Here is a 13,356-nt window from a genome sequence, read left to right as displayed (position 1 = left end):
TTGAGACAGAGCTGTCTCCTTTGCCGAAATTCCTCGATGCAGTTTCCGATAGTCGACCTCGGTGCGTGAGACGCGTTGTCGGCTTGGACGCGTCAACGCGGGCGACGCGCCCTCGTCTGGCTGCGACGGCGGGCGCACAGCGGCAGCCATTGACAGGTATGCCTAGAAGGCACAGTATCTACGTGATGAATAGCTTTTTCTTCAATAAATTCAACAATCTTCAACCCCGTAAACAGTGCGTTGCCCTTTAGGTGCTAGAAGCTTTCCCCACTGCGTGCACAGACACACTGCATGCACGCATGACGCGGTCGTGACACGCTTTGTTTACCACGCGATAACTCCACGAACTTTGCTGTCATGGACGCGGCACTTGCGGAGCTGAGTTTATGCGAATCGCCAAATATATCTATGGTAGCAAGAATTCATGGTGTGAACAGATCAACGCTTAGCAGGCGCTTCCGCCTAATGACCACAGATTTGGCCCAACATCACGAATCAAAAAGACTACTGAATAACGCACAAGAGAAAGAGCTCGTGAAGCATATCAAGAAGCTCTGCGAGCGGCGTTTCCCACCGACTCCTAGAATTGTTTCGAACATTGCCTCGGAACTATGTGGCACGAGGCCTTCAAAGAACTGGTCGTCTCGTTTTGTCGCCAGGCACAAGGACGAAGCTTGACGCCAGATTTCTCAACGCCATTGACTTGTCACGCCACAAGGCTGATTCAAGAGCTAGCTATGAGCAATACTTCGTAAGTCTAGGCGAGAAGCTGGATGAATACAACATACTGCCCGAGAACATGTATAACATGGACGAGAAAGGCTTTCTCCTCGGTAGGCTTCAAAAGACCCATAGGGTCTTCGCGAAAGACTCGCAGAAGCATGGCAAACTGGTAGGGGCTGGCCAAGATGGCAGCCGTGAGTGGATCACGCTTGTTGCGACTATATGTGCAGATGGCACAAGATTACCGCCAACTCTGATCTACAAAGCCGTCTCCGGCAATTTGCAAGACACTTGGCTCGATGAATTCGAGCCTTCCGAGCAAGCTTGCTACTTCATATCATCACAGAACGGATGGACAAGTGATGAGCTTGGTTACGGCTGATTGACTGGACTATTCGAGAAGGAGACTGCTGCCAAAGCGAAGAGGTCCTGGCGGCTCCTTATTGTTGACGGTCACGGCTCCCATCTCAACATGAAGTTTCTGAATTGGTGTGAGAACCACAGAATTTTGGTTGTCGTATTTCCACCTCACTCAACGCATAGGTTGCAGCCTCTGGATGTGAGCGTGTTCGCACCATTGGCTCATTATTACAGCCAAGCGCTCGACGACCTCGTTAGACAATCGGAAGGGTGCACATCGATCAGCAAGCGAGATTTCTTTTCGCTCTTTTGGCCAGCCTTCGAGAGCGCCTTCACGAAGAAGAACATCTTCTCTGCGTGGTCAAGGACGGGTCTCATGCCCTTCAATCCCTCGAAGGTGCTCGACGTGTTTCCTAAAACAGGAGACGAATCGCGACCGTCCCAACGAGCTGAGAGGCCATCCAGCGATAGTGCTGGGAGCGTCTCCAGCTCCCCTTCGAAGCCGAAGAAGCTCAGAACTGTTCTGAACGCTACTGCGGCCAGAAGCGACAAGAAAACGCAGAAAACGCTTCGAAAGCTCGGCGACACCGTCCTCGGTCTTTCTGCTAGACTGGCGCTCTCTGAACTGCGTACCAAGCAGCTTGATGCCGCCCTTAGGCATGAAAAGAAGAGGAGGAAAAGACAGAAGAAGGTTGTCGAAGAGCTGAGAGCCTCCGAAGGCTCAGGCGCGCTCATCTTGAGCCCGACTCGAGTCCAGAAGGCTCGAGACATCGAGGAGGGTAGAGCACGCGAGAAGGAGCAGCTATCGCGGGAAAAAGAGCTCAGAGCTCGTGAGAGAGCCCGAGAGAAAGCTCGAAAGGAAGAGGAGGTTCGGGAGAAGCGCAGAAAGAGCGAGGGCATCCGCGGCCCGGAAGAAGGCGGCAGAGGAAAAGAGGGCTGCAAAGACAAGGATGAAAGAAGCCCAGGGCACAGGACGGCAGCGTGAAACCAAATTGGCATGCTTGAGCGGTAAGCCAAGAGGACGACCGAAGAAACAATCAGACGCTCAGAGGTCTGATGGGACCCGAATTGAAGCTATAGTCGAGGCACGGGTGAAACAGCGAGTTACAAGAAGCGGTCGAAGCTCGAGACGACCGGCGCGATTTGATATTTGATTAGGAATTAATACATTGCTTTCAGCCTTGGGCTACAACGTGGATCATTTTCCGGCCAGGTCAGATCGTTGTGTCGTGAGCGCGTGTTTCAAGATCATGTTTACGCTGTTGAAGCGCTGTGCACGCAGTGTGTCTGTGCACGCAGTGGGGAAAGCTTCTAGCGCCGGGCGGAATAAAGTTCATCAAATGGGGTTGAGCTTTCCACCTTTTTTTCCCCGTCCTTTCCCTTTTGTTTCTTGCACGAGCGAGTTCGTCGTTGCAATCGTATTACGAATCGACGCCAACACTGTTTGAACAGTATCTCCCAACAACCAATTGCTGGTCTACTTCAAAGTTCTCTTTACCGTGCGCTCTTATCCGACATTCGCACAAATTGGACCCAGCAGAGAGTGACCCCACTCTGCGACACCGTCAAAATTTTTCATGTCGTCGATCCAGTTAAGCAAGATGCATGATGCACGCTCCAGTAAAGCCATTTTCAAATACTAATAGGTCATATGGGTTTATCTGCCTTCTATCAAAAGGCGTCGTGTCATGCCGGGAAACGCTTCGCGCTTTTAGCAGTTCTGATCAACCACCATCGTCAAACGCTATCGCGTCCACCTCGGGTCTAGCGCAAGTCTCGGCCGCTTGTGTACAGCGTGGCAGGGATCTGAGCTTCCCCTCCGATTCTCACGGTGGCATGACCTCGTTCTTGTCGGCATTTGTCATCCCCCTATGCTCCTTCATGACAACCGGCATCCAGCTAGATCGTATGGGTTGCCTTGAAGACGAAACTTCCACATCATTTTGCAAATCGGGAATTTGGTTGAGTAACCTGGCTTCTTCGAAAGGCATCCTTGACCGTAACATAGAATACAGCGCTTGCGCGAGATAATTGTTACGTCGCTGTTTATATAGACCAGTTGCACACAGAACCAATGTCGACCGCAAGCTTTCCAATTCCGTTTCGGGAGGTTGCTGCCCAATCCTGTCAAGGCATCTGGTCCCTGCGAAGATCAAAGAGATGGTGACATGTATGTCCATGTTTTGGTGTCCGTGACGAATATAATAGAGTCGTAAAAGTGTGGCAAAGTATCTGTTCGCTTCGTTGACGATGGTCTCCGGTCGAGGTTCTTGATGTTCTCCGGAGTCCAAAAGACATTCAAAGATGGTGGCCAGGAAGTGATGGTAATACATGCTCATCAAGCGTTAGTGGGCGCCTGAATGTCAGTGGGCGTACTCACTGGAGCTGCAGCTGCGCCGGAAGAACGATGTTTTTGGGTTGGAGCAGGTTTGGCAATGAAGCAAACCATTTGAGCAGCTGCTCCCGGCAGACATAGGCATCGCTCGTCAGCCACGCCGGCGTCCTATGTGGACCATATGCCCTAGTGCAGTACTGAGCCATTATTACCCTGAACCGCGCCCGATGCTCAAAAAAGACGCTGAAATTTGCATCGATAAGGTCTCTGTGACCTGGATACTGCAGCCAGAAATGTCCGTACCACTCTGGATTGTCTGAAGGAGACGGAAGACGGTCGTGCGGCGGTCGGGGCAGAAGTGGAGGCTGCTGAAGTGAGAACGCCAGAAGGCTGCGTACGTCAGAAAAGCAGTAAGTTGGAGGTTGTATGAACACTTACGCATCCCAGCAGAACAGAGCCCATGCGGTGTAAATGTTGCCTTGCCTCGATCTCTCGTTTGCCAAACTGACCGGTCTGTCGTAGAGATGTAAATCATTTGCGAGCGCAACGGACTGCCTGCGATATGCTTGCCCTATTTCGTCGAGGCCGCTAAAGTTAGAAATGCCGTTCAAGATCATACCAGCTTGAATCGTGCTGATCCGGGGGATATCAGCTTCCAGCTCCCACAACCGCTTTGCTTCCACCAAGAATTTGTATGTGAGCGAAGCTGGATTCCAGTACTCCGCGCGGTTAGGTATGTCTGGATCGCACATCTGCAGCCGTCAGTAACAAAACCTATGAGTGAAGGTTGTACCTACACAAGCATAAGCCAAGACGGCGTTCACAAGCAAAGAAGAGCAGAATTCACCTTGCTGGCGGATCATGTCTTCTAGGAATAAATCTTTCTGCAACGCTGAAATAAAATAGAATTCGCAGAGGAAGTGATTGCGCAAAAGTCTACGCATGACACCGTCGTCTGGACACACTGTGGTCCATAGACTAGGGTTCGCATCTTCGACGAGACGATCAACAATTCGCGCTGCGTGAAACGGCCGGAGATAGACAATTTGAGGAAGAAACCCAAACGAGTCGGTCGAGTTGGTCTCGCGATCGCTCAAGCCCAAAGAACCTGCTTCGTGAACGAGTGTATCAAGGTATGGATTACCTCCTAGAAGCTCCAGCGGCACATGTTTAATATAAGGGAGTTCGTAGCGGTACTGCACTTCCGGTCGCAGACTGATTTGACTTGTGAGGTCTCCGGCTCTGATCTGGGTCAACAAATGGTGTGGATCAAATCCGTATCGAATCCGTTGGTATATATCGTTGGCTTGGTACGAGTCTGATGTCCTTAGGTGTTCGAAGAGTTCCTCATAGAGCATGAGGTTTCCTCTAGAGGCGTGTAAACTGCGTTTTGTAGCTTGTGCACGCGATTCTCCGGGTGCCGTTTCATACTGGCAAGGAAGACATGATCGAACGCAATTCCCGCACGCGGGACGCTCACAATCGCACTATGCAAACAATGTCAATTGATGTCGAAGGAAATCATCGTGCTGAACGAACCTTTGTCTTGCGTCGCCGACAAGATCTGCAAGCAGCGAGAGCTAAATTGCCCTTCCTTACTGCGCGTTCGCCAGGCGCGCTCATTCCTTGTGCATCAGGGCTCAACGATGCCCTCTTCTTGCCCATATACGTCTCGGCCGCCATCCCTTAGCGCTCAGCGTGTCACCGGAACCGATTCTCCATTATTTGAATCCGACGGCGCGTTGAACGCAACGGCATGACGTTCTTCATGCGAAACGAAGTGAGCAGACTAGGCCCTTCCCCGGACCTCCCGCCGAGAACTTTATCGGACTGATCTGGCGTCGCTGCATGTTCCCCAGAAATTCTAGGATTCTAGTCATGGCCGTAACGTTCGTATCTGTGGGTCAGACAGTCAACTGAACAAACTGGGAATTATTGCTGAAGTGGGGATTTTTTCGTGTACAGCCCTCTAGGTTCTGGAGGAATGCAGCTCAAGCGGGGGCCGGCCATCTTTCTTTCGTGTGCATCCTTGCACAGCCAGCAGTACTAATTCTCCAAGCTTGGATCTTCCCTTGCCGACCGCCCCATGATTCTTGTCGGAATTGGTTTTTTCGTGATGTGCGGGTCTCCATCAGCGAATACCGCTATTGGGCAGTTCTTCCCGCTGATCCCGCTGCCCGAAGTCGCCGATACGTCATTATTTGCTCGCTTGCCATCTTCCGTTTTTGCGTACGACAAACGGGCGGGCTCGCAGTCCTCCAATCTTTCCAAAGCGGAGATGGTGCAGTAAATGGCTCTGTTAACCCTGCTTTGAACCCGTTCAAAGTCAACGATCTCACTTAAACGCTTGTTTTGTTTCCAAAGGGAAAAGGAGAGGTTTCGGAGCCCCCTCCGGAAGCTCTTACCATCGGACGGCACAGAACCCTTAGCATGGTTGCTAGCGCAGCGTTAAGCGGGGCTCCAATACCTCTTCTGCGAAATGACTTGCAAACCACGATTCCGGAGGTGCCTCCGCCGTGCCTCCATCGAGTGCGCGATCTCCCACCCCTACGCGGCAGCAATTCTTCGCACAAGTCCAGCCGTGACGTTATCCTTACATCAAACGTGCCGTCATACTACACGAGATGTGCTTTTCTAGATACTGTGTCATGTGCGGTCACTATTTGCTTGCTGCGAAGCCCTGGAGCTGGAACATACTCCGAGGACGACATTCTTGTATGACGATTCTCGAAGAAACCGAGACGGGACAGGCGGACACGGGTACGGTGTCTCCCTTCTAGCTCTGTCCCATGAGCGGGACGTGAGTCAGGTCAGCCGCTGGGCCCTCAATCGAGGAGAAGGTGTCCTCATGGAGGGTCGCGCTGAAATTGTGTTACAGCCTTGCCTTTCACGCAGCCCCGAACGGAAACCGTTTTTACTTGGTTCTCCTCACTCTAGCTATGGCTACCGATGTGCTTTCGGCGAACCTGGATCACTTGGGTTTATCTCAGTATCTCCGCATTTTTGTAGAGGAGGCATTCTCTTCTTGGGAAGCCCTTACCTGCATCACAGAACATGACTTGTGAGTCGTACGCACAACAGTTTCTTTCCCTCGCTAACAGACTTTGCAGAAATTCACTAGGCGTGAAACTCGGACATCGCAGGGTTGGTTGATTTGACAGGTTGTAGCCAGTCAATGTGCCAACGACCTATGGAGTCGAGGCTGATCATACAAGCCAGATATTGCAGAGTGCATTCGCTCGCCACGGACACGGAGAATTTGTAACGGGTGTGCAGCATCGAGGTAACATCAGCAGCAGTGCGTCAAAAGCAAGCTATGGTCGAACGGACCCACTGCACCCCACGCAGGAGCATGGAGATGCTAGCCTCAGAGCGTGCGCGCCGCAGAAGCGGAAGGATATTCGGCACGCAGCGGTAAGAAAGTCCCGCGCCAGACTTTTCTTGAAGATGAACATGACCTCTGACAAATATGTAGCCAGATAAAAACGTTCCGGAAAAGCCGCCTTCTGCATATGGTTTATTCTCACATGGTTCGCAACAGCACGCAACAAAGACCTGACGCAGCTAGCTTACTACAAACCAGAATTGAGGAAGGAATTGAAAATTCAGGGATTCGGTTCAAACCAGACATCAAGGATTCCTGGGAAGCGATGGAGGCTGCTGTCCTCTGAAGACAGAGAGGTTTATCTGAGCAGGAGCCGACTGATGAACTCAACATACCACATTCGGCTCACAGAGTATCAGCAAACAAAGGAGTGTGCAGATTACCAGGATTATCTTGCAGACTTCTATAAGCCTCCTGATAGTGAGTGTTCCAGCAACCGACTCCTCGGAAGTGGTCGTCAGCTTTCTGCCAGAATTGCCAAATTGATTGACTAGAATTAGATAACGTTACAAAACGACTGAAGAATAACGAAAAATCGAAGTTCTCTACCTCTGCGAAGAGTGGCATGAGCTCAAACCCCGGCGGAGATGGTGATGGTACAGCGACTTTGTCAGAGCCAGGTCAACAAAAGCTCAACCCGGAACCACGCCAGCTTTTGTGTCGCCAAAGATCGCCAAAGCCAGAATCGAGTGGCTTCGCCCGACCACAGTCAGCGTTGAACACCAACATTAGGGACGGCTCTCGATTCACAAGGCGTCGGCGGTGGTCTGCTTGCGACAATACGCTGTTGATAGTCCCCTCGACGTCCAATCCAGGTGTGAGAAGTATACCAGGAATTGCAACGCCAACAAATGAACACCCAATGGCTGCCAGCATGCACGTTGCTTACGGTTCCGAGAACACTCTGGCGCACCGACAGTCTCGCCTTCCGCCACAAAGAAGCCTGCACAGGAAGGTCATGTCACGTCTGGACGGTTCCGGATCCACGAATCCTGAGACAGATCCCCCCAACTCCGGTTATTCTGCGATCTTGTCGCCTTGCCCCTCGATCTTCCCAATCAACTTTTGACCCAGCATCCCCCAACAAAACCTGGCCGACATGTGTGTCAGGGAATGGGGTACCTCTTCCGCGACAAACGCGTGCAGGAAGAGCCATGGCGGCGTGAAGCAGTCGACTCGAAATCTTCCGGGATTTGCTGCTGTTCTGCGCGCAGTCGGGGCACCACACGACGTATGATGCAACGCACGTTGGGAGCGAGAAGGCATGGTAGAGCACCAATGCAGGTCTCATGGCTTTGGTTTAATTGATGGTTGATTGTTTACCTCACACCCTCCAACTTGATTGGTTCATTGACCGGTTTTAACATTAGTGGCGGCGACTGCGTCATCGACGGGCTATCGTACTCTTTACCAGGCACATCCGACGTATTGTCAGGTACTGCGTTCGCGTTCCAAGAGTTCATCATGATTACCGAATTTTCAAAACTGCCGCCGCGTAGACATGCGTTGTCGCACCGTGTTTGCGTCGAAATCTCAACCCTCCAGCTCTTTTTTTTTTTTTTTTTTCTCGAAAGTGGCCTTGAAGGTGTCACTATCCCAGTCCCATTGATCGAGTGCTGTTGCTTCGTGTGTTACGTCACAGTAGAAGCTGCGCTCGTTTCTGAGGAATCTGACCTTTCGGAAACTGGGGTTTCGCATGTTCATGATGGGGTCGCGTGCAAAATCGAAATTCCAACTCAGTCTTCGTTGAAGAGCCGTTAGACATGCTGCCACATCCAAGACGTATTCTTCTTGATTTTGCAGGCTGCCTCTGTGTCCTTTCATACGCCGCCAGTCTACGTCCTGACGTTTTGGGCCATCTCCACGCTCGATTATGCCATTGACTCAGACTTAATTTTGTTTGGCTAGCAGCCGTTAGGCTTGCGGCGCAACGACACGCGCTACGCGGGACTCGATACTGGCGCGTATCTGCGCGCGTTCATTGGCTGACGATTACTTGTTACTGTTGGCGAGCTTTCTGTGCTTCGGAGCTTTACACCGACCTTCGCCCTACTCTCACATCACATCAGCCGCCTGTTCAATAGGGACTTGCCAACCAATGTTGACGTTCGCCAACAAATTGATTGATCATGAGGTGCAATCAATCAATTGCATAAATTATTCATCTATCAATCAATGAAGTTACCAAGAAAGGAAACCAAACGTGGACACCCCTGACCTCGGACAAAGTCCTGCAGAGCTATCACAGCAGAACAGCATGGGCTGACTTGAATCGCAGGCGGAGATGTCTACATTGTTCGCTTTCGAGAATTTCGTGAATGGCATGCGGTGAGTGTTGCAATCTGCAATTCAGAAGACGGCGTATGCAGATACAAGCCTAGCTTCGGCAGTTTTACATTAGATCGTCAAGATGCAAGCTCGCATTCTCACGTAATGAAGTATCTGCCGAAGCGTTTGATTATATCAGAACTCTCTTGCTGGACGTGAGACGGACGAGTTGCAGCAAATCAAAGGCTCTGATTTGACCTTGAACTAAGTTTCATTTCAACCGACTGCGGTGCTATGGCGAAACCACCGCCTACAAGTCAAAGCGCAAGCGAGCTTCGGGAAATTCCAGGAGGGATGCATTACTTCGAAAAATAAAAATAAAAATAAAAAATGAAAAAGAAGAAGAAAAGGAAACAAGAAGAAAAGGAAAAGAAAAAAAAAGGAAAAAGGAACAAAAGGAGAAACAAAAAGAGGATTTCGACCTGTGTCGACGCTGGTCCGATGTCACGGCCGTATGGACTCGGGACATTTCTTCGATCAGTCAAGGCTAATCTGATTTTGTACATTTTACGGAGCTTCTTCCGGGAGGCCGTCCCTCATGATGACAGGATCAAGGAGTCACGTCCGACACCGACGACGCTAGCGAACACCGTGGAGTGGAGTACCGCCCAACCCTCCAAGAGCGTTCCGATGGAAAATCCTACAAGTTCGTCCTTTCTTGCTTTGCCGTACTCTGCGCTGATCTAGGAACGCTTGAATGGGCAGACACTAAAGTGATTGCGAAGCCTGATATTGACATTGCGATTGTCTTGAAAACGAAGTCTAGTGTTGTGGGCTCGTAAGCCCTTCTGACGCTACTAGACGAGTAGCAGCGTCCAATCTCCCCTGTTCCATGCGGCCGCCCGCATATGGCCAATGAGCGATGACTGATCTCGACGTTTCCCCACTCACCGTGAGGTCGATGCTTTCACGGCTCGAGGGGCAAATTGTGTCTGCTGCGAGATCTGCTGAGACGGGCTGCCTTGGTCTCCTGCCGCTTTTTCAAAGTGGACTTGCATCATGAACGTCCTGTGCGATGCCTTTGGTCCAGTCGCGCTTCCGCTCGCTAGCTCACTCTCTTATCCGTAATGCCGCGTGAGAGTAACACCGTAAGTGGCCAAAGCACCTTGGCTCACGGTGTCAAGGCTGCAATGGCTGCGCAAGCTTGTGAGACGTGCAGATCAAGGTAAGCAAAGTACTAGGGATAGCAGACCTCTCACTTGCCTCGAGGCGAGTGCCCTTACTGACGGTCAGGCAGGAAAAGCAAATGCGACGAACAGCGGCCAAAATGTAAGGGCACGTGTGTACACAGTCTTTCGGCCAGGAGCTAATGAACCTCAGGCGGTATTTGCCGGCGGCTAGATGTAGAGTGTATCTATCGAGAGCCATTGCCTATGAAGTCAGCCGTCTCTCACGCCACAATAGGCAACAGATATCGGCTACGATCTATTGACCTAGCTACAGAAAAGACAAGACCTTGGTACATATCCTGGAAGCCCTTGTCCGCATAGAGGCGAAGCTTGATGACTCACTACTCGTGAGCCAGAGCCAGTCAGCAATCCAGGCCGGAACACGGTACAATGAGCTGATACCGCAGCATGATCAGAATCGGCCCCACGATTCTTCATACATCCCGCAGACGGCCTCAAAGCTGCCACAGAAAAAGCCGCATTTCACGATACCACACAAGGTCATGCTCTGGCCGAGCATCTACCAACACCTGGTAAACGAGCGCGTCGAAACCGTCCCAAGCTTGCATCATGCGTTCCAGGAAGGCACGCCGTGGATTGTGGAGCAGGCGCTCCACTTACAGCCTACAGGCTCACACGCTCACGAAGCCGCTGCTGGCTTTGAAACTCTGGATCCGCTCATGACAACCTCCAACAACTCAAACCTAAGCACCACGTTCATTCTTAGGGAGGCCCAAGAGTTGGTCGACGCATACTTCGAGACTTTCAACATGCTCTATCCCATTCTCGACCGCGATATGTTCCAGAAAGGAATAGTCGACCGCTTGGCTAGCAACGGGTACGTGGAGGGTGAAACTTCTACTGTACTCGCGTTGACTGTTTTCGCCTTGGGATCGGTCGCTATGGAGGGTGTCTTCGGCCCGTCTGTCAGCGTGCAGAAAGGCGTCCGCAGCGGATTCCGTGGTGGCAGAGCGCAAACGCCGCCAGGTATCGAGATCTTCAACGCAGCCCGGCGCCAGGCAGGGTTTGTCATGACTCTGTGCACGCTGGAGAATGCCCAAATTTTCCTGCTTTAAGCGTCATACTATGAGACGGCTGTCCGGCATTTGGACTTCTGGCGTTGTACCGTAGCGGCGTCGATGGCTTGTCGAATCATCATACGTTGCGGCAACTTCGACTGGGCTTCACAGGAAGGCGACATGATAAAGCGTGTCTACTGGACCTGTGTGATCAGCGAGGATCTGTTCCACCTCGAGTTTGACCTTCCGGATAGCGGTATTTGTGCCTTAGAGGACGAAGTGCCTCTGCCTAATTTCCACGAAGGACAGACGGCATACAATCAATCGACTATATGCGATGAATACCAATCTCTATACCAGTATCATTTCTTGGCAATGGTAACCTTGAGAAAAGTGTTTACGCGGATTGCAAAGATGGTCTACAGCGGTAAGTGGCGACCCTAACCATTGCAGACGGTTCAATCGAGTCTAACGACCTTCTTCGTAGCCCCAGTAGAGCCAGATCACTCCGAGAGTTGGAGCGCGCCCTCCCTTTCGTTGGTCTCAGAATTGGCGCGACAGCTTGACTCATGGCGGGCAGTCTTGCCATGGCAGGTTCAGTGGTTTGATGAAGATGTCTTCGGCTTTCCGAGATCAGATTCCGCTGAAAGTCGCCCCCGTAAGCCACTGTTCTCATATGATCTAGAAGCTATGCCAATTGGCCACCAACATAACATTGACGTGGCTATTGCACAGCTACGGACGCGATTCTATCAAGCGCGGTACCTTCTTTTTCGCCCTTTCGTCTACAAAGCCCTTCACTTTCCGGCCTTGATGACAGATCATGACAGTCACTATGCAAGCCTAGCGATGGAGTCGATTTGTCGATGGCCTATACTCATGTCACCTCCGAAAGATAAAAAGCGTCTCGTGCCTCATCACTTTGCATGGACGCAGAACTGCATCAGCATTTTGCTCATCATTCGGATGACGGCAGCGAACGAGGATCTGGAAGGAATGTGCTTCAAATACGTCGAGCGCACGGTGCTGAGAAAGACGGCCGTTTTGATGCTGCAGTGGTTGAGGGATCTGAAACAGATTGATGGTATCGCTGAATGGAGCTTGCAACTTCTGGAGCCACTGTTCGTAGAAGAATCGGAAGCTGGTGATGACTAAGCTTTGTCTGTTGCGATCTGAATCTGTCCAGACCTTGCTGCTACGATGATGAGTGCTTGTAGAGCTCATGCTCCGTGACGGCTAACAAGTTTTGCTAGTAATTGCTGGAAATGAAGGTTCGCGTACCACATGGAGTCTGAAGCCATATCGCAGACAGGAGCTTTTCAGGTCCAGGAAGTCTACATGCGATTCACGAAGTCAAACTTGGATACGCAAGATCCTAGTCAACCCTGGTCATAGATAGATTTCCATGTATCATCTTTGGAGTGAGGAATCAAGGTGATGTCGGCACCAGCGTCTTGTGGTCCGCGTCATATATGATGAATATCACACCTGTCAATGCAGGTCCCAGTCTAATGCTTAACGGGATCGCAAGGCCGGCGCAGGGCGTGACCATATAAACGTGATCTTGACGTGGATTCGAGAAGCAGCCGCAAGGCAAGCTCAGGTCTGTGCCTGTACGAAGTGTAAGCGCCACGTCATCGCGCGCGACCGGGCAATATGTAATACAGTGCCCGCCCATAACGGCCTATCTCGAGGAATTTCGAGGAATGACGCTCACTCATCGTATCAAAGAAGGAACCGTTGAGCACGCCGTGATCACTTATTATTTTGATCGGCAGTAGGCGTAGGGAGCAAACCACAATCACAGGGGGAGGAATCAGCATTACCGTCCTTGTGAGGCCAGTGAAATTGATGTTGATTCTCCATTGGTGGTAAATGCTGACTCGTCTACAGCGGCCAAGGCATTTCCTGCAATACACGACCTGCCCGGCGCAATATGCATCCTCATCGCAAGGCCTTCATCAACTCGTTGTCTTTGGAGCTGCTTGCACATGTCCTATCTTACCTTTGGATGTCAGATTCGAAAGATATCGCAAG

At 51.2% G+C, this 13,356-nt stretch overlaps 2 protein-coding genes across 2 annotated transcripts; both read left to right on the top strand.

The window, feature by feature from the left end:
• Nucleotides 1-10,803: 10,803 nt before the first annotated feature.
• WHR41_09549 (uncharacterized protein) lies at nt 10,804-11,376 on the top strand (the record flags this gene model as incomplete). The annotated part of the gene is made up of 1 exon (XM_069378152.1): nt 10,804-11,376. One exon carries the CDS (start codon nt 10,804-10,806, stop codon nt 11,374-11,376), a length of 573 nt encoding a protein of 190 aa, XP_069225057.1.
• A 63-nt stretch (nt 11,377-11,439) lies between these two features.
• On the top strand, nt 11,440-12,474 carry WHR41_09548 (uncharacterized protein; the record flags this gene model as incomplete). The annotated part of the gene is made up of 2 exons (XM_069378151.1): nt 11,440-11,746; nt 11,807-12,474. The coding sequence occupies 2 exons, from the start codon at nt 11,440-11,442 to the stop codon at nt 12,472-12,474; spliced, it is 975 nt and encodes a 324-aa protein (XP_069225056.1).
• Nucleotides 12,475-13,356: the final 882 nt, after the last annotated feature.

The sequence above is a fragment of the Cladosporium halotolerans genome, assembly GCF_011745625.1.
Source record: "Cladosporium halotolerans strain TM138-S3 chromosome Unknown Sca94, whole genome shotgun sequence".
Taxonomy (NCBI): Eukaryota; Fungi; Ascomycota; class Dothideomycetes; order Cladosporiales; family Cladosporiaceae; genus Cladosporium; species Cladosporium halotolerans.
Note: the sequence above shows the minus strand (reverse complement) of the source record. Positions and strands in the feature narration are given on the sequence as shown.